Source organism: Phalacrocorax carbo, chromosome 2 (genome assembly GCF_963921805.1).
Source record: "Phalacrocorax carbo chromosome 2, bPhaCar2.1, whole genome shotgun sequence".
Classification (NCBI taxonomy): Eukaryota; Metazoa; Chordata; class Aves; order Suliformes; family Phalacrocoracidae; genus Phalacrocorax; species Phalacrocorax carbo.
The window spans coordinates 113,701,859-113,721,044 of record NC_087514.1 but is presented as its reverse complement, the minus strand read 5'-3'; the positions used below and the strand labels follow the sequence as shown (position 1 = coordinate 113,721,044).

Below are 19,186 nucleotides of genomic sequence, written 5' to 3'. Positions count from 1 at the left end.
TATCGCATCTCTGCACACACTGGCAATGTTCCTATAGTCCTCCCAAGTGGCCCACTATAGCCATGCACACCCTTGAGGTGGCTGGTCTTCTGATTGTCATCTCTTGAAGCAGCTAAGGAACCTTTGTTGCTGTGCTCAGGTTAGCCTGGCTTATTCTTTTGTGTCCAAGACATGGGGTGCAGAGCTCTCAGCTGTAGCTCTACGTGGCTGTCAAGAAGAGGTTTGAAAGGCTGCATCTTTGCCAAGGAGTCCAATACACGTCACAGCAGTCTGCCCTGCCCTCTTTGGGTGGACCTCCATGCCAAGCAATTGGTGACATTTGGTGGAGAAGTCTGTGTGAGCTCAGGCATGCAGCAGGAAAGGAGTGTCATAGTCTTTCTTGGAGAGAGAGATGTAGGAGACAGTTCAGTTATTAAGATACATATAGACATGTATGATAAGTTCCATGCTTTTCTCGCATATCTGTCAAGCTATGGAGTTATTTTGTTACTAGACACTTTGAATGGCTATTAGTAGGTCTGTGTCATCACTTTAGGAGTGATTTCTTACACTCATAGGGACAGATACTATTCATGCACAAAACTCCTAGCCAAGACAGAAAGTTGCACAATATCCATCTGTAGCACAAATCCTAGTTTGGCGCATATCTCATTTCAACACCAAGATGAGCACAAATTAAACATAAGATTTGTGCAGTTTTTAACAGCTAAGACTGTACAGAGCCCTTGAGCTACAGCTGTGGCATGCAGGGGGTCCCTGCAGAGCATACAGCACAAGCTGCAGCAAGCATCCAAGGGCAAAGGAGCAGAAGTAGAGCGTAAACCCCCTTGCAAGGCTGAGCAGTTCAGATGGTTGCTGTAAATGATGCTCAGATCACACTTCCTCCCATGCCTCCTGTGGAGCAGCTGGTTTTCTGGGATTCACTAGCAGCAAGCAGTTACTGGTGTCTGCTAAGCAAAGAGTCTGAATACACAATTTAACTATGCTCCTATACACATATTGATGCAGCAGGGACAGCTACAGTCAGATGGGAGAACTCTCTTTTTTTCAGACTTGCTTGAAAAGTGAAAGGAGAAGAAACTGTGGGGGTTGAGGCTGGGAGGGGAGAATCAGGAGATCATCTACAAAAGAGCATACTGACTCATAAAAAGGAGGGAGAGGAGAACCAAAGAGAGATTTTTAAAAAAGAAAACGGTGATGGTGGGGAAAGAGATAGTCCTGTGAGTTCTTCAGGTCCCTACATGTAAACATCTGTTAGATTTATTTACTTCCAGATTAAAATAGCTCATAGCTCAACATATCTGCAAGTCATTTAGGAGTTTGAGTTTTCCTGAAAATCACAGGGGCAAGGGCTGCCTTTAAGGGCATTTGAAAATATTACCCAAGCTCTAGGGCAATATTTTTTGCCTCGCTCGGATTCTAATGGGAGACCATGAAGGAAAGCATGGATGCTGCAAGAGCACCTGTGGTTATAAATGCTGCACAAAACACCACTTCAGTGTCACCTTCTGAGCATGTCTTTCTTCAGGTGAATGAGGGTCTCTTCTTCAGGAAGCTGTTGCTTTGTTTCGTTAGAGGATGGGGTATCTTGGTATCTTGGCCACATTCTTGTTGTAACATAAGTCAAAATTCTTCCTCTCAATGCTCCCATTAGCATTGTCTGGGCAGTCATCTTTCCTTTCCCTCTTTGCACTAGTGTTCCAGGTGCAGCCTATGGATTTGGATGCAGCTTGACTGGATGTGTAGATGGAGTCATTCATGTCATACAGAGAGCGTCATAAAAGTGCTTTGCAGAGAAAGGCTTTTGTATACATGCTCAGCAATCTCTAGAAGACCTATTTCTAATTAGCTCGACTGCAGTGCAGATATCTTCTTGCAAATGAAGAAGAATTAAATTCCTGAGTTATGCAAATTTGCTGAATAACTTGGACTAAATTATCATAATGGTCCCACCTAGCCTCACAATCTATGAAACATCAAATTGCCTTTTGAATTACCTATTTACCTTATGGAGGCAGATCTGCTCCTCTTCTGGGCCAGAGGCAGGGAACTTGGCTCCTCCCTCACAGCAGCCAAACTTTTAAGAACTAGAGTTGCTGTTGCAACTCTGGCACCTGGTATGTGGAAAGGACTTGCTTATTTAAATATGTCTTTATATCTGAGGATTCTGAAAACACTCACCCCCTCCCATGGTTGCCGTGGTGTCTAGATGCTTGTGAGACAGCTGGTGATAGCATGGAGTAGGGCCTTAAGGAGTAAAAATCTCGCACAGCCTCCTCCATTCTCTGTATGAACGCCTGTTCCCGTCCACCCACCCGTCCGTCCCAGTTCCCTCTCCTGAAGTTTCCCCGTGTGGCAAGGAATTCCCACGCTGAGACTGCAGGGCAGCGTTCCAAGATGCAGACAGGGGTGGATGGTGCCTCTCTCCCTCTCCTCCTTCCTCTCTTCCTTCCCTCTGTCCTCATGCCTAATTTGGTGGAGGCAGCTGTGTGCCATCACACCCTGTGTCATTCGTGCCTGGAGGGGTGTGGAGGGAGGAAGGAAAGATGGGCAACCTTCTTTACTCTCTGCAGAGAATAATGTTGTAGTGATACAAAAACAGCGTTGACAGAGTAGTAGGCAGTCCACTGAAGGTGCTGAGCCCCGCTGCAACCAGCAATTTTGAGCATAGGAGCCTCTGTGAAACCACTTTTCTGCTGCAAACAGGCTAGCACTGGCTATCCCAGAGATCCATCATTGTTCAGATGACTTCCCTCTGTTATGTCCCTGCTCCTGGAGAAGGTCAGAGTGCTGGGAAGCCCAGAAAAAGAGCATTTGCTCTTCACAAGAAGTTTAACTGTTACCTTTTCCTAAGAGTGACATTTAATAATTGGTCTATTAATGAGGAGGCACTGCCAGGACAATAGCAGTTCTGACTCGCTACACAAAGCAGCGTTGCTAAAAGGCTTGAATAATTTTTAAAAACCACCAGCTTGCTGAAGGAGGGAGGTGGGGATGGGAAAATGAACTTTCTTTTGGAAAGGGAACACTGCATCTTTGTGCAGCAATTTTTTTGCCCCATGTTAAGGCTTGTTCAACAGTAATCCGAGTGTTTCAGCCTGTAACCCAGAGTCAGGAGAGGGCCTGGCACAAAACCATGAGATTTAAAATTCTGCGTCACACCAGCTGTCTACTAGCAGACAGAGGGGGTTGGTTGTGTTCGGGGGAGGAAGGTTGGAGGGCGAAACAATAACAAGCAAAAATCTGATAGAATTACTAGAGCTTAGGGAAGATGCAGATTTGTTTAGTGACTTCACGCATGCGGCTGGTCTGGTCTGATGTAATTCCAGTCCGTGTTTCCTGTCTTGATATTTAATCCAGCGTATGAAGAGTGACTCCCCCCCTCCCCATTATCGTGCATACTGTAACTAATCACAGGAGCCACCCTGCATGAAACAAACTGCACAGCTGCCTGCTTGGCTTTTGCAGAATCTGAATATGCTTGTTTTACCTAGTGGCAGTGATTAAAATAAGTTTTTAATCCGTACATGCTTGCTTCTTCCAGGGTCTAACGGCTTTTTGCCACTAGGGGAATAGAATTCCAGATTAACAGTATTATGTGCTTCCAACATGCACAATACATCGATACTTCCCCTATATGTGCTCTGCAAAATTCTGCTTTACCTTATTCCAAGAGGAACTGTTTTTCCCTTTTACACTCCTTGTTGATAGGACTTGTTTTCACAAGCTCTTTTCTTAGGGAAACGAACAGGATACAACTAAAGAACGCACAGGAAAGGTTGCGTATACGCTCCCTTTTTTGAGACATTGTAATAGCAAGGAAGCGGCATCCCACTTGCAGAGGTCAGTGTTGCCGTGTAAACACACTCTGAAGCACATCTATGCTCAGAGCAGCGGAGAGGTATTCTTCCCTCCCGGCCTCTCTGATCCCATTGTGCAGTAAAGGCCACAATCTCTTCCAGTGGGAGAGGCTACAGAATAGGCTTGTTGAAGTACCACCCATCCTGTTCTTTGCAGGTCATCACCTTTACTCATTTCAGAGCCAAATGTTCCGTAACTCATCTGGAGTGGCCAGCTAGAAAGCAACCTTTGGTCAGGCGAACTATATATATGTATTTTTCAAATAGTAAATATGTGAAGGTCATACTCTTTGGTGATTTGACAATCTTTTTGCCTTTTCCTTCCCCCTGCCCCCAGCATCAATACTGAGAACTGCTCTATATTCTTTTCAGACCTCAGGACTTTATTTTCCTGAAATGTACTTTCTTATAACTGGATTTTTATGAGCACATACTTTTCTTAAGAATGGGATGTGTGTGAAGCACAAGAGAATTTGATTGTTGCGTGCTAAGAAAAAGCAGAATGAGCAGTAGTTCATATTCTTTTCACAGGGTTAGATTTTGAGAAACAGACCTATTTTGCTATTTACTTCATATTTTTCTTCAGTTAAATCAACACTAACTGCAGTGGCAGGATTTTGTTGTTGGTTTTGTTTATGGTGTTTTTTTTTACATAAGTGATGGAAAACTGAGTAAAGATAGAGGAGGAACCTCAAGATTTCAGTAATCGTACTGGCTCTGTACAAAATCTACATGAATGAAATAATATTTTTAGAAATTTGTAGAGCAATATTTGCTGACTTGTTTTGTAGTTAAGCTGCCAACACATTAAAATCCCAGTCCAGTCTATTGCCCAGTACAGGGCAATTCCAGTACTGAATTTGAGTTTGCCTTTCTTATTTGGCCGGGCTGAAGACCTCATTTGGTGACGAGGCTGGAGCGCCCAGCTGTCCCCGCAGCGTTTCCAGTGCTCCCTGCAGAACCTTGTACCTCAGACTGTCTTCTCAAAACCTTCCTATAAATACAGTATTCAATGCAGACCAATTAAGTAAACCTTTCCTATGCTGTTTTTCTCCTCATTTGGTATACCTACTGTGCCATGGAAAGCAGTTACCTTGCCTCTTCTGATAGCCAGTGGTGTTTATCAAGGTTTGAGCAAGCCATGATTGCTCTCTGTTGAAATGACGCTGAACAAAATTGTGACAACTGATCATAGATCGTCTTTATGTCAGTGAAAAATAAATACCTTTAGCTAATATACCTCTCATGCTGCTGCTTGAATAAAAGCATTATAGCTGTATAGGGTCCTGCCCAGCCCACCTGCCCATGGTCAACAGGTGGCTGCATTTACATTAGCCTTAGGAGATGAGAACAAGCCATAGGTCAAGTCTGTAGTACCAAGTAGGTCAAGTCAGTTGTATCCTCATTAGCAGCAGGAGCAAATCTCAAGAGCAATTCCCTTCTTGCCGTCTCCCTTTCCCCCTTCCTCCTTCTCTCTCCCCTCCTTGAATCCCTGTCTTGTTAGGGAATTGGTGCCCAGAACTCTGGCTGTGTGAGCAATGAAGAAATTTGGACTCGAGTGCAATTTAAGGTCATCAGCTCTCATGACAGCATGTAGTGTAATAGTGTTGTTAATGTTAGTCTGCTCAGATCATATCCATAACACCCATCCATAACACCTCCAGGCTCTGTCCACTCTTTACAAAATGAGTAGAGGAGGGATTGCAGCTACCTTGAGCTCTACTGTGTATAAGTTCATGGGACTTGATGAGATGCATTCACAGGTCCTGAGGGAACTGGCAGATGAAGTTGCTAAGCCACTATCGATCATATTTAAGAAGTCACGGCAGTCTAGTGAAGTTCCCACTGACTGGAAAAGGGTAGACATAACGATTTTTAAAATGGGAAAAAAGGAAGAACCACGGAACTACAGGCCAGTCAGTCTCACCGCTGTGCCTGGCAAGATCATGTAGCAGATACTCCTGGAAACTATACTAAAAGGCACATAGAAAATAAGGAGGTGATTGGTGACAGCTAGCATGGCTTCACTAAGGGCAAATCATGCCTGACAAATTTGGTGGCCTTCTACGATGGGGTTACAGCATTGGTAGATAAGGGAAGAGCAGCTGAGATCATCTACCTGGACTTGTGCAAAGCATTTGACACTGTCTCACACAACATCCTTGTTTCTAAATTGGAGAGACATGGATTTGATAGATAGACCACTCAGTGGATAAGGAATTGGCCGTATGGTTGCACTCAAAAAGTTGCAGTCAACGGCTCGATGTCCAAGTGGAGGCGAGTGATGAGTGACGTTCCTCAGTGGTCGTTATTGGGACCAGTGCTGTTTAATTTTTGTTGGTGACATGGGCAGTGGGGTTGAGTGCACCCTCAGCAAGTTTGCCGACAGCACTGAGCTGTGTGGTGTGGTTGACATGCTGAAGGGAAGGGATGCCATCCAGAGGGACCTTGACAAGCTCGATAGGTGGGCCCATGCGAACCTCATGAGGTTCAACAAGGCCAAGAGCAAGGTCTTGCACATGGGTCAGGACAATCCCAAGCACAAATATAGGCTGGGTGGAGAATGGATTGAGAGCAGCCTTGAGGAGGACGTGGGGGTGTTGGTTGATGAGAAGCTCAACATGACACAGCAATGTGCACTTGCAGCCCAGAAAGCCAGCCATTCCCTGAGCTGCATCAAAAGAAGTGTGGCCAGCGGGTCAAGGGAAGTGATTCTCCCCCTCTGCTCCACTCTGGTGAGACCCCACCTGGAGTGCTGCATCCAGCTCTGGGGCCCCCAGCATAAGGAGGACATGGACCTTATTGGAGCGAGTCCTGAGGAGGTCCACAAAGATGATCAGAGGGCTGGAGCACCTCACCTATGAAGACAGGCTGAGAGAGCTGGGGTTGTTCAGCCTGGAGAAGAGAAGGCTCCAGGGAGACCTTATGGCAGCCTTCCAGTACCTGAAGGGGGCCTACAAGAAAGCTAGAGAGGGACTTTTTACAAGGGCATGTAGTGGTATGACAAGGGCTAATGGCTCTAAACTGAAAGATGGTAGATTTAGATTAAATATAAGGAAGAAATTATTCGCTATGAGGGTGGTGAGGCACTGGAAGAGGTTGCCCAGAGAAGCTGTGGGTACCCCATCCCTGGAACTGTTCAAGGCCAGGTTGGATGGGGCTTTGAGCAACCTGATCTAGTGGCAGGTGTCCCTGCCCATGGCAGCGGGGTTGGAACTAGATGATCTTTAAGGTCCCATCCAAAGGAAACATTTTGTGATTCTGTGAAGTTCCTCGCTGCCTGTGCTATGACAGAGTCTTTTCTGTAAGGAGAATTTAAACACATTGCCTCTCCAGCTACGTTTCACGTGAACTTGGTAAACACCTTAGATTGCAAATGACCAAGCAGGAAGCTGGTTGTTAAGCCACAAGTAAGAGCCCTGTCATGGCAAAAGGCCACAGCAAAGCAGAGGCAACATAGGAGACATTGATGTATCATTTGTATGTCCTAATTGCAGTAGTTTTGGGGATGAAGCTAGAAGTTTCTTTTTTGCCCAGTTGATTAGAAAACTCAGTAGCTAGTGACCTGGTGACTTGATGAAATCCAATGGTCAGCCAGATCAGCTAAAATTTATCAAAATCGTGTTTTCCTTGGGTAAAATCTGTGAAGATATTTTCTGACCTTGAATTATTTACATACATAATTTACTGATTTTGTGTTGGGCACAAGCTTCGCTTCTACTTTGTAGCAGTACTCTTGTTTCCAAGATGTGAATGTTCTCCAGTCTTTTTGGCTGTAGATTTGTTGTGCCTCTCAACTGTCTTGTCTCCTTTTCTACTGAAATCATCACACCTGTTTCAGGTTGTGAACATTTCTTGTCTTTTTATGCCTGCACTGCACATGCCCATCCTTCAGAGCATGCAGACTCCTCTAATCTGCTTAAAATGAGACAAGTGACTGCCTCATCCTCTCATGATTTCACTATGTCCCCATGTAGTTCAGGGTCCAATTTAAAATGACTCCTCCTGTTTTTTAAAAATCCCACATAAACCCTCCATCAAATTTCAAGTACCAGCTGAAATCTTCTCTTCATTCCACACCCACTTCTTACCGTTTCTTCTCTTCTGCTGTCACTAGTCTCGGTGATTGTATTGTTTTTAACTTAGCACAGTACTCTAGTAAACAGCCCATGTGGAAGAAAAAAATAAATAGCTTTTTTTTTTTTTGTTGGCTAGAGAGTGAGTAAAGCAAGAAAGCTGGTCTTCCTCTTTCAATTAAGGAATTAAAAACCCAGCAGGAGTTGAGGGCATCATACCCTTTCAAGTCTGGTGATCTCAGTATATTTCTGAGTTCTGTTCAGGGCTCCCGTGGGATCCTGAGTTTTGACAGATGCCAGTCCATGGTCTGCACTGTGAGATTGGGTTTTTGTGAATTGATTTATAAATGGTTACTAATACAGGCTTTGGTAACATAATGTAAATGCATCACTAATCCTGTGATGATGACAATTAATTGGTAATGCACTGCATGGTTCAGAATATTGAGCTGCTGGGAGAGAAGATTTTCAATTTATTTAAGTGATCCTATCAGTCAGAAAATCTAGCTTGATCTGAGCCCCCAGCCTCCTCTCCCTGGGAGGGATGCACTGAGGGACAGTGCCTACCCAGAGTACGCGCTGCTGTGCCACTGGACAGGGCCAGAGAGGGCACCTGGGCTCAGGAGCTGGGAAATGCCTAGACATGGCCAGCGAGGGGAAATCCTGGGGATTCTGGACCGATGAGCAGGAAGGATTTGGAGATAAAAGCAGTAAGCTTGTGGTTGGCTCTTACAGAAAAAGGAAGGGGAGGGATAACATTCAGTAAAACCGTAGATTCACTGATGGGTAACAAAAGAGCAGGAAGAATCTTCCAGGTTTGACCTGTAGACAGGCTTGTTTCTTTTTTGCCAAATTTCATCGCTGTCTCACTGTTGGTTTGCTAAACTATGAACAGACTTTTAGTAGTGTTATCTTAACACCGATTCTAATGTCAGAAGCCCAGCTCCAGCAGGAAAGGAAAGAAAAGAAGACCTGTGAGAATGTGTGTGTTACAAGGTGGATATTTCTTCATCATGGTAAAGTGGTTTTTTCGTCTGAATAAGCTGGTGAGAGGAGCCCTGCAGGGAAGCAGAGATGAACAGCCCTGGCTTGCGTGAGCTACAGACATGGTAGGACTCCAGTACTGAAGGACAGACATTGTTGGGTGCTTTTGTTAATGGATGATTAAGCTCCCACTCACATCTTAAACATACTAATTACAAAGCTTCTAAATATAGACGAGGAAAAGTCCCTTTTTCCCCTTGAGCCTGTGAATAACTAATTTAAAATATTTGCTCGTGGCAACTGTTTTCTTTAACAATTGTGGTTCCTTTAAAGAAGTAGCATTTGTAAAATGCTCCTCTTCAGGCAGGAGTTTCCTTTCTCTGCACAGAGCTCCAATCATGCTTACCAATATCAGTGACAGAAATAAGGGTCCAGCAGGTAAGGTCTGGCAAAGCTCGCTGCATCAGCTGGAGGAGCTCATGTCCTAGTAGGTTTTTTTGCCTCTCTGTCTCCACCATGGAGTGGGTAGTAAGGAGCATGCCTCGGCTGCAGCAGTACAAAACCCAGTGTCTTTGCTTAAAGGCACCATTGTTGCTAGTTTAACCCAAAAGGCTGAACTTTGCACTGAAGCAGCTGATGCCCAGGGATGCACTCGTGTCCGCCAGCCGTGCTGTGAGGGCACTGGCCTGTGGCAGGGCATTGCACACAAGGTGGCTGGAGGCGATATCTTTTTAAACCACTGCGGCATATTCACTTCAGCTTGTCTCTCAGTGCCCTAAAAAGTAATTGCTCTCTTTTTCACAGAGAAGCACGGATCCAGCCTGAACGCAGTCGCTGCATTAAATCCAGGCTTGTACGTTGTCAGCTGACAAAGGGGAGAGCACAGGCCACTGAGTTTTAAGGAATTCAAAAGATCTATCTGGCTTGCCAGATACCAGTAGATTGCTTGTTTTAACCAACTGTGTGTGCCCTCCAAACCCATTACAATGGCCAAGCAAAACAAAATGCGTTAGATTAAGCCACTGTGAGCACCAGTTCTGAGCTTCAGCCTGAAAATTGAGTCACTTGACCACCTCAGCAGGCTAAGGACAAGCTTGTGGCAATTGGCATTCCTGAGATGAGAAGCATGAAGTCCCTGAAAAGTGTCACCTGCACTCACCTCAGGTGTACTGCAGGTCATTAACCACCCGTCTGTCAGCTGGTGGCCTAAGGCTGATCACCACTCTGAAGTTACGAGCCTGCGGAGACCTTACCAAGGGTGGGTATAACCCATAGTCTCTAGCAGCAGTGCGTGAGCAGAGCATGATGCTCATTAACTTTCAGATTTTAGTATAAATTTCCAGGGATGAAGTTAGGCAAAGACCCTCCTATTACTTCTGCAGCACCCACAGTTTCACTCCATATACTGAAAAGATGCCATTAGTACGAAACCCTGTGGAATAAATGCGGAATAGCACCATGTTAACCAAGCCACTATTATGAGTAAAAAAAATTAAGTGGTTTAGGTAATTCTTCAGAGGCCGTGTAGGAGTGAAAGAGCAATTAACGTAGCTAGTTGATATTCTGAGTTGTACGATTATGGGGCAAAAACAGAGCAGTTGGCAGAGTTACTTAATTCCCCCAACCCCTCCGCCCTCACGCCTCTCCATACCGACTCAGTTGCATTAACTCACCGCTCTCAGAAAAATAAGGCCTGAGAATGCCATTAGACACAATTTCAGATACAGGTTTTGTGTGTTTCTGTTAAATTCTCTTAATCTCTAGGTTTCCAGATACACAGAAAAGGTGGGAGCTTTTTGCAACAGCTCAAAAGTAGTGTTGTTTGGGCTCCAGTTATGCCCCACTGTCATAAATTGATGTGGAAAACCTCATATGGCTACAGCCACGCCCCTGAAGAGCTAACAAACTAACAGAAAAGGGTCTGAAGGGGAAATACAGGAAGAAAGCTATTTGCCTGAGGGTGCACTGGAATTACATGGCAGAGGTAGAAATGTAACCCTGGGAACAAGATACTTAGCCTTAAAGATGATGGGCATCGAAGCACAGAGGGAAATTTTGTGCATCTATTTATTTCAAATGGAGTTGAGTGCCCATATAGCTGTAGCTAGCTATGTCTTATTGGTGCTTAAAGACCTTCAAAAATCTGTCCTAATTTTATGTTGGGCCAGTATATTGTGGTGTTCCTCTGGCCACATGAAGGATTCATTCATCCCTAGAAGAGCAGGTACTGAAATAGTGGGCTCAACTGTCTTGTTGACTTCATCTTATTTGACTCAGAAATTTCATCCTACTCACCACTTTGTTTAGTTTTGATTGTTACTAAATACCTATTTTTAAAACTCTTACTGGGTTTATTTTCATTAGGCTCCAGCAGCCTTTTTGTACTAGGGCTGACTCACTTCATACTACACTCGTGCAGGTGTAATTGCATTAAGTTGAGTGAAGTTATTTCTAGGTTGCACTAGTAATATAGGGCCTACCTAGAGTGAGTCACCTGCTAATTCTCTTCAGCATGCAAAAAAAAAAAAATCTACCTTGTTCAAATTTATTTTTCTAATGTAAGCTAAATGTAGACCTATGAGTAATACATTCCACAGCAGGTAACAGGAGTTGAATGGATGTGGCAGGTCTTCTGGCACGGCACGTGTGCAGTGGGAAGAGAAACTGAACTTACACAGATTGGGTAATATCAGTAACCCTCTTGAAGGCATGAACACAGGACAGCCCACAAAGCGTGGGAAGCTGTAACACTACTTCCTTTAGGTTTCTCTCATTCTTTTGTTCCTGGGAAAGCGGAATAGCTTGGGTTTGTTCAGAAAATCTTGTGTCCTTTGAGCTTGATTGAAAAACACACCTGTTGCCAGGTTTATCCCAGAGCATCTGCTAAAGGCAATTTAGCAGCCAGTTCCTCTCTGCATGGAGTTCTCCTGGGGAGGTAAATGATGATAGCTTGTCCCACATATTTTTGAGAAAAAACAACCAGCCAAAGAAAAAAAACCAAAACCAACCCTGAACAAAAACCCACAAAAAAACCCCAACCAAACAAACCCAAGCAAAACCAACTCCCCATCCTCCAGCTTCCTCTTGTTAATGCAAACATGGTTGCTGATTGCAGCCAACCACTGATGCCGGCAGTGGTATTAAAAGGGGCACTTACTAATTTCCTTGTTTGCAAGGAACTCATTTAATGGAAGACATGTGTAAGTGGTGGTTTGTAAGTATTAAGCAAGTACATGTCAACATTGTGTTTCTAAAAGCAAGCTGAAGACTGTACTTGGAAACAGCTTTATGTTATGAATACCATCTTCGTGTAATGTTGATGAGTAGCATTGTCAGACCTTGGTTTTGTAATGTTAGAAGTTCAGGTGTACAAGATTTTTTTTTCCCTGGATATCAGAAGCTGCTAGTGATGTTCCTTTTAAAGCAAGCGCATGCAATAGTGATATTGAGTCTATAAACAAGGGCTTCTTTGCTTATTCTCTTCAACTGTAACATGCAAATTCAAATGGTAAATGCAGTCACTAACTTGGTATATGTAAACCTTGACTGTAATTGGACTGCAGGTGTGGAAACAATAAACAACAACAATAAAAGAGTGTATATGTTTTTAAAACTCCTGTGAGTAGGCAAATGTTTTTTTTCCTAATACTGTCATGTGTCATAGGACATGGTTTTCTAATGCAGTAAAAATATTTTTCAGTGAAAGAGGCATTAAAGGTGTAACTGATCAGAAAGGTGATGTAATTACTCAAATGCAAAGAGCACCCTAAGGCTGGGTCATCTCTTTAAAATATACAAGGAAATTTTAGCTAACCGCAAGTTAATGAATTGTATCTTTGTTCAAATGTGAAGCTTGGCTGAAACAGAAGCACTTTATAAAATGGTATGAAAGTCACTAACTAATAAAGGGGAAAATAGTTCTGACAGTGCTGAAATGCACCATAAGACACTTTCAGGGGAAAGAATTAACTTGTGAATAAGTTAATTTGAAAATTAATGTAGCAGAAATAAAAATTTAAACAAATTTGGATTACTTGGGAATATATTTTAGTTAACCTGGATTGGAATGGCCAATCAGGTGGGGTTATTTTCCCAGTATTTTATTTTTGAAAGAAAATTTAGTCAAGTTCTGTATTTGTCAGAATATAAATGTCCAAATCTAACGTCTTCAAAATGAAATGCCTGCTTTTCACCCTTCTGAAATGAAAATGAAAAATTCCCTTAGAATCAGATGTGTTCAAGTGGGCTTCTGCTTATACGTGTCAGCATGCTGAATGCCAGTAAACTAGAATCTTGATACTGCTATGAATATTTGCTCTTTTATTCTTTTGCATATGTTCAAGTTTAAATAAGTAATTCTTCACACAGTAAAGTGTAAATGAAATATTTTACAGTAATTTTAAAGTAAATGTCTAGGATTTTTATGATTCTAACATGGTCAGAATGCAGAAGCAAGTACAAGCCATGAGTATGATTTCTAAAGGTAATATTGGATGAAACATTTGACAGCCAGGAGACATTATTCATGCTTCTTATTAAGCAGAAAAATAGCACTACATTCCCTTTTGCCATGTTTCTTCTTATTTTTAAGAAACAATACCCCTTGGTTAGGTTGTCTGGGCCTGACTTAGCTACAGTTTTCCATGTGCAGTAGTATCAGAGATGAAAAAGCAGAACTTGATGCTTATAGCAGTACACCGGTTCTAACAATATGACCTATATATTGAAAAGGTGGGGTCTTTCTGGTAGTATATGGCTGAACAACAGGGTGTTGATCTTGCACTCCTCATCACAGCCCACGCTGAGGCTTGTTCCCATCACTACTTGTTAAGTTTAGAGATCATTAGCTTTACTTCAAAACACAACAGCAGAGCTGAGCCTAAGTGGGATCAATGCCCTGTTTTGCCAGGCACTATGCAACGCTGTTGGAAAGGACTGCTGTGGGATCAAGAGCTCACAGGCACCACATGATGCCGGTACACCTCTGCAGCTAACTGTATAGCCCCATAGGTAACTCTGCAGGAGGGCTCATGATTATTGCCTTACTCTGAGCATTGGCAGCTTGTGCTGTTGCCTGCTGTAGAGGACAAAATCCACCGTGCTAAGAAGAGTAAGCAGTTCACAGCCTTTGCTGCAATTGATGTGGTGTAAGGGTTGGGGATGAGAAGAGCTGCTGTCATTATGCTTATCTACTCTTGCCATTCCTAGTCCAGGGCTCAGGCCAATTAAGTCTCAAGATAAGTGCAATGAATTGAAACTCTGTGGTATGGTATCTGGGATCTGGTAGAGCAGAGAACTTGCTAGGATCTAGATTTTCTTTTTAGAGCAAGGCTGCTTTAAAACCACTGGGGTTCTCCACTGAGTGATCACAGCCAATGTGGTCGGATGCATCATCTTGCCACACCTACATCCTAGTGGCCTCTCCACCGGTAAGGTCATACTTATCTGCTTGATGGAGGCAGAAAAACTACTTTACTACTAGTAAGTAGAAGTAAGTTTTTGCCACTTGGACTTCCTGTTAAGTCATTTAGAGCAGTAACTCATTCCTCCTAGCTGCAGCAACCCTGTCTTACAAGAAAAGGGCAAGATGCGTGTACAGGCACACGCATACCTTTTTCTACTGGTTAGTGGCAACTGCCACTGAGGTTTAGCAGAAGGGAATGGCTACATCAGGTTTGGGGCAGTCGTACAGCAGAAATGACTTCACTTAATTGCTCCTGATTTCTGACCCTCTGCTTTTCTCTTCCTCAGCAGTGGAGCTTTATCTCAGTTGTATTTTGTTCTTTTCCTGCAGGAGAAAATACAAGAAAACATCACAGAGGTAAGAGTAAATCGCAGAGGACTGGAAGGTATTTGTGAGTCACCTGTCTCTTTTTGTTAGGGGGATTGAAAGAGGATTTTCCTGTTACCAGATTGGTTTTGTTCCAAGGGAAATGCCATTCTACTGATTGTTTCCCCCTTTGAAGGTGCATCTTGCACTGCTGCTGCTCCCAATCCCCTCCGCTGCTAGTGGCAGTCCTCCCCTCTGACATTAGTGGTAGTTCTCCCTGAGTGAGGACAGAAATACTTATCCTTGAAGGTCAAACCCTTATAAACATCACTCTGTTCCTTCTGCAAGATCTGCTGGTTCTAACTCCTATCACTTACTCATGCTGTAATAACAAAATGGATTGTGGGCTTGTAGTGCTGCTAATGATCTGTGCCTTTGCAGGAGACTGAAGGAAAACGGGGATCCTGTTGATAAACAGTCCCTGTTATAGCTACCTGATCTAGTTATTTTACTGCGTCCTTGCAGAAGGGAGGCCCAATGGGGGTCTTTGACAGATTCATTTTTCTTTCTCTGGAGCCCTTGTGCTTGGTTGCTTCCAAGCACCCACTTTGCAGCACAAAGTTTTTTGGTGCTGAGCTGACTTCCCCTCCCCTGCATGTGGGCTATTAATTGGTGACTTAATCTCATGGCGTGCTGAGCATCTTTAGTTCATGTTGACTTTAACTGGATTTGAGACTCCTGCAGACTGCTTCCTAAAGACTAAACCCTGCAGCTCCACTGAATGTGCCCTTTAATGTTGTGCAATGATGGAGGGAGCTGGCAGATAAGCCAACGTGATGATGTGATGGGATAAGACATCACAGCCACCCCTCCTGTTTACTATCACCCTGTGCTGAAAATGATCACTCCAATGTAGCATTGGTAGGACAGGCTATGTATGTGGTTATGTGTCACAGCGACAAGAGGCTGAGTGGCTTGAGTCACGAATGAGGTGGGTTTGAGCTATGACAGTTTAGTGGAAAATACTGATTTGGTGATTTCTGTGCTGAACTGTGCAGGTGGGCATTGCGTAGCATGAGATACAAGAACAGGGAGAAAGTAAATATGCTCCCAGTTGTTTTCCTAAATGTTGAGCTGATGCTGTAGTTCTGTTTACAGTTCTACTTTTCCCCCCTTTTCCCTTGCTCTGTCATGATTGTTAATTAATTATGAACGTGTCTCTGGCCAGAGGTCTTGAGCTGCTGCAAGAGGATTTGTTCTGGGGCTGAGATGGTTTCCAGGAATAAAAAATCACTCTGTGTGTGTGTGTGTCCCTGCACTGCTCGCATCGTCCTGAGTACTGTCTTTTCTAGGTGTGTTTTCTGTGTACATAACCATGTCATCAGAGAGGTTTGTGTTCAGCATCTCTTCTGTATGGGAGAGTTTCTGTGAGCCTCAGAAGAGAGATGAAGTATGTTAAAAGCTCCTACAAGCCTAATACACAATTGTATCAATGACATACAGATAACTGAATATGTTAGTCTGTTTAAAGATACTATTATAGGGTTAAGTTTTGTGCCCCATGGAATTTTGAACTTTCTTTTTCTTCTCTTGTGGTTACCCTGCCTGGCCTTGCAGCAGCTGGGCAGATGGGCTTTGTGGCCCTCTTGTGTCTAACAACTGGTGTGAGATCTGTGGATGCAAGAGGCTGCTCCGGGGACCGGCACACAGCAATTGCTGAGCAGTGTCTCCTGATAACCTTGCTCAGCAGGTGCTGGCTGCCAGCCGGAGGGCTGTGTAGCACAGCAGGGTAGCTGCTGTGGCTGGGAACCATGCTTGGCCCACACCTAGGGCAAATTAACTGGCTAGTAAGCTTTTGACTTGAATTTGCCACCTGCTGTGTGATTAAGGTATGATGCTAAGTGGGGAATACCACATGTTGCCATCTGACACAGAAGCGTAACATCCAGCAAAAGGAAGTGGTAGGGCAGCAGTTCATTTAGAGGCTGGTTTTAAGTAGCATCTCTCCGTTGAGTTGGTAAGTCCAGCAATGAACATAAACTGATGACTTGTCTCAGATCTCCACCTTTGTTTCCCACATTTATCTGTTGTGGGGTTTTATTCTTTTTCCTGCATTATGTTTTTTCAAAACTATCTTGGTGGTTCCTACGTCACCAGGCTCTGGAGGGTGACTGGCACCTTGTACTGAAACAATCCTTTGCTTGCTTTTGCATCTTCTTCCTTTCGCCTAGGTGATAGTACACAGCACTGAGCTATGCAGGAGAAACACTGCTGTCCTCTGTACCTTGCAGTGTAAAGAAACAGTTTCCCCTGACAGCAGGCCTGTTGGGAAGGAAGATGAGGTATGTGCAAGAAATCTTGAGGAGAAGGAGTTGGAGAAAATCTGAGCCATTCTAAAATCGTGATTGGAAATGACAGCCACTGACTCTTGCATTGATCATTCTGCTGACTCAAATGCTTTTGTAACAATAATGTATTGATACGGTTTTCTTCATAAACTTGGAAGTTTCACAGCTGTCTAGACAACCCTAATTGCATTAGTCCCAACCTAGTAATTGCCTCCGAACTGCTGAACTGTGATGTAGATTAATCACAGCAATACCAGAGAAACAGGATATTTAATCAGAATTTGGGTTGTCTATCATTCTCCCGGCTAGTTCCTCTCGGTTAAGTGACTGGAGAAGTAGTCAGCAAGAGGGACCACTAGACAGGAAGCCAAAGCTCTCTTGAACTTTCAGGTCCTGGGTTGGTTTTGCTTCTTTTAGAGCTCCTGAGACCTCAGTCATGTTTGACGTGACTACTGAGACTCCCATTTATCCTGAAGACACCCAGCTGTGGGCTGCCCGTGTTTTCCTGGGAGATATTCCTCACCTTCAGGGAAATAAGCCTTTCAAGTAGCCTTTGGCAATCCCCTCCTAGATTAGGCTCTTCTGCTTGTGGGATGTTCAGCTAGTGCAGTCAGTTTTGCACTTCTGAGGACTCACAAAAGTCCTATTCATCTTCTCAAAATTTGTCAGATGAATAATCTGTGTGAGTTCACATGGCATACATTTTCCTCCATTACAATCCACAGTAATGCATTTTTACTCTGCCAGTAACACAGAATTGCATGTGTTGCTGTTTTAGTTCAGCTGCATGTTGGTTAATTGTACAGTTTAATTTTGTATTAGGATGCAAATGCTTCTTTTACAACAAACTTATTTTAGGTAAAAGTCAAGTAAAAAGAGTCCTGATGTTTAATCTGTCCATTGTGGAGGGATGGAATTTTTTTCCCTCCTAAGAACCTGTTAATGCTATAAACAAAGTACAAAATGGAAAAGGAAGTGTAACCCTGAAAGAAACATCCTGATGGGCCCTGCAAAATACTAATGTGATTTCTTTAAAAAAAAATTGTACTTTAATTCAAAAAGGTTGGCATCTGATACAAACCACATGGCTGGAACATCAAGCCTTCCCTAATTTTCATAAGGGTTTTGTTGTTTCTACTTCAGACGATTAGGCAGGAAACTCATAAGCAGAGATCTTCTTTCCCATCTCTCTTCCACACTTTCCTGTTCTTTCTCATCTACATCTGTGCTTCTAAATTCCAGTTTGCTTCAGCATTTAGTTAATATACTCTTGGAGGAAAATGCGAGTGTGAATATGTTCTTCCTTAAAAAAACCCAACCAACAAACAAAAAAGTGATGTATTTATGTTAGTGTGTGGCACAAGAGGTAAAACCATACATGCAGAAATGGTGTTGCATAGAAAATAAGTGGAAAAGTGTATTTTTTTGTCCAACTTTAGCTGATAGTAATCTTCAGGGTTACTCATGCTCATACCTCTTTAGATTTAAAATAATCCACTCTCTCTTTTTGGTTCTTTCAAAATGCAGGTAAATTTTTAGCCTTGCAAGTCTCATTCTAGGTGATAACTTTAAGTTATGTGTTTACTCATGACCATCTCCTGTGAGGAAGACTCTTGTGCTGGGATTAATCTCATCCTTTAGTGCTATTTGGACGCGCTAGAGAGATCTTCATTGGAATGAAACATCAGTGCACTCTCAAAGCTGATTGTCTGATAAAGGGCATTATATTTGGTGGTAGTCATCACTGCTGTCGATAGAATAATGTAGACTGAAGGGGACCTCCAGAGGTCATCACTTCCAGCTCTCGGTGCTTGAGAACATCACTATGGCCCTGATTAACTCTTGGCATTCATCAGTTTACTTAATTTGGCAATATGCTTAGTCCTTAGTCCTGATACCATTTCACTTCCACAATTTATCTATTGACCTTGCAAGGTTATCTTAATTACAAATAATAAAAACACCCCTAATTCCTTAAGCTGTGTAAGTAATTATAATAATGCTTAGCTCAAGTTTTTCTTTATATGTAGTATCTGAGCAACTCCAGCAATATAGGATGCATTAAAGTTTGATATCCTATTTAGTAGCACAGGCACACAATGCACGACTTGATGTGTCAAAATTCTTTCCAAAGCATGGTCTTTTGGG

The 19,186-nt window shown here is 43.2% G+C and overlaps 1 protein-coding gene across 5 annotated transcripts in view; it reads left to right on the top strand.

Moving 5' to 3' along the window:
* Positions 1-19,186, top strand: part of PDE1C (phosphodiesterase 1C) — a 443,066-nt gene that overhangs the window by 118,301 nt on the left and 305,579 nt on the right. For 2 of the 5 annotated variants that reach the window (XM_064443901.1, XM_064443904.1), the window contains exon 3: positions 14,715-14,741. The exons of the other annotated variants lie outside the window; for them this stretch is intronic. In XM_064443901.1, the coding sequence (XP_064299971.1) occupies positions 14,715-14,741 (27 nt within the window). The remainder of the gene's footprint in view (positions 1-14,714; positions 14,742-19,186) is intronic. 5 annotated transcript variants of the gene reach the window in all.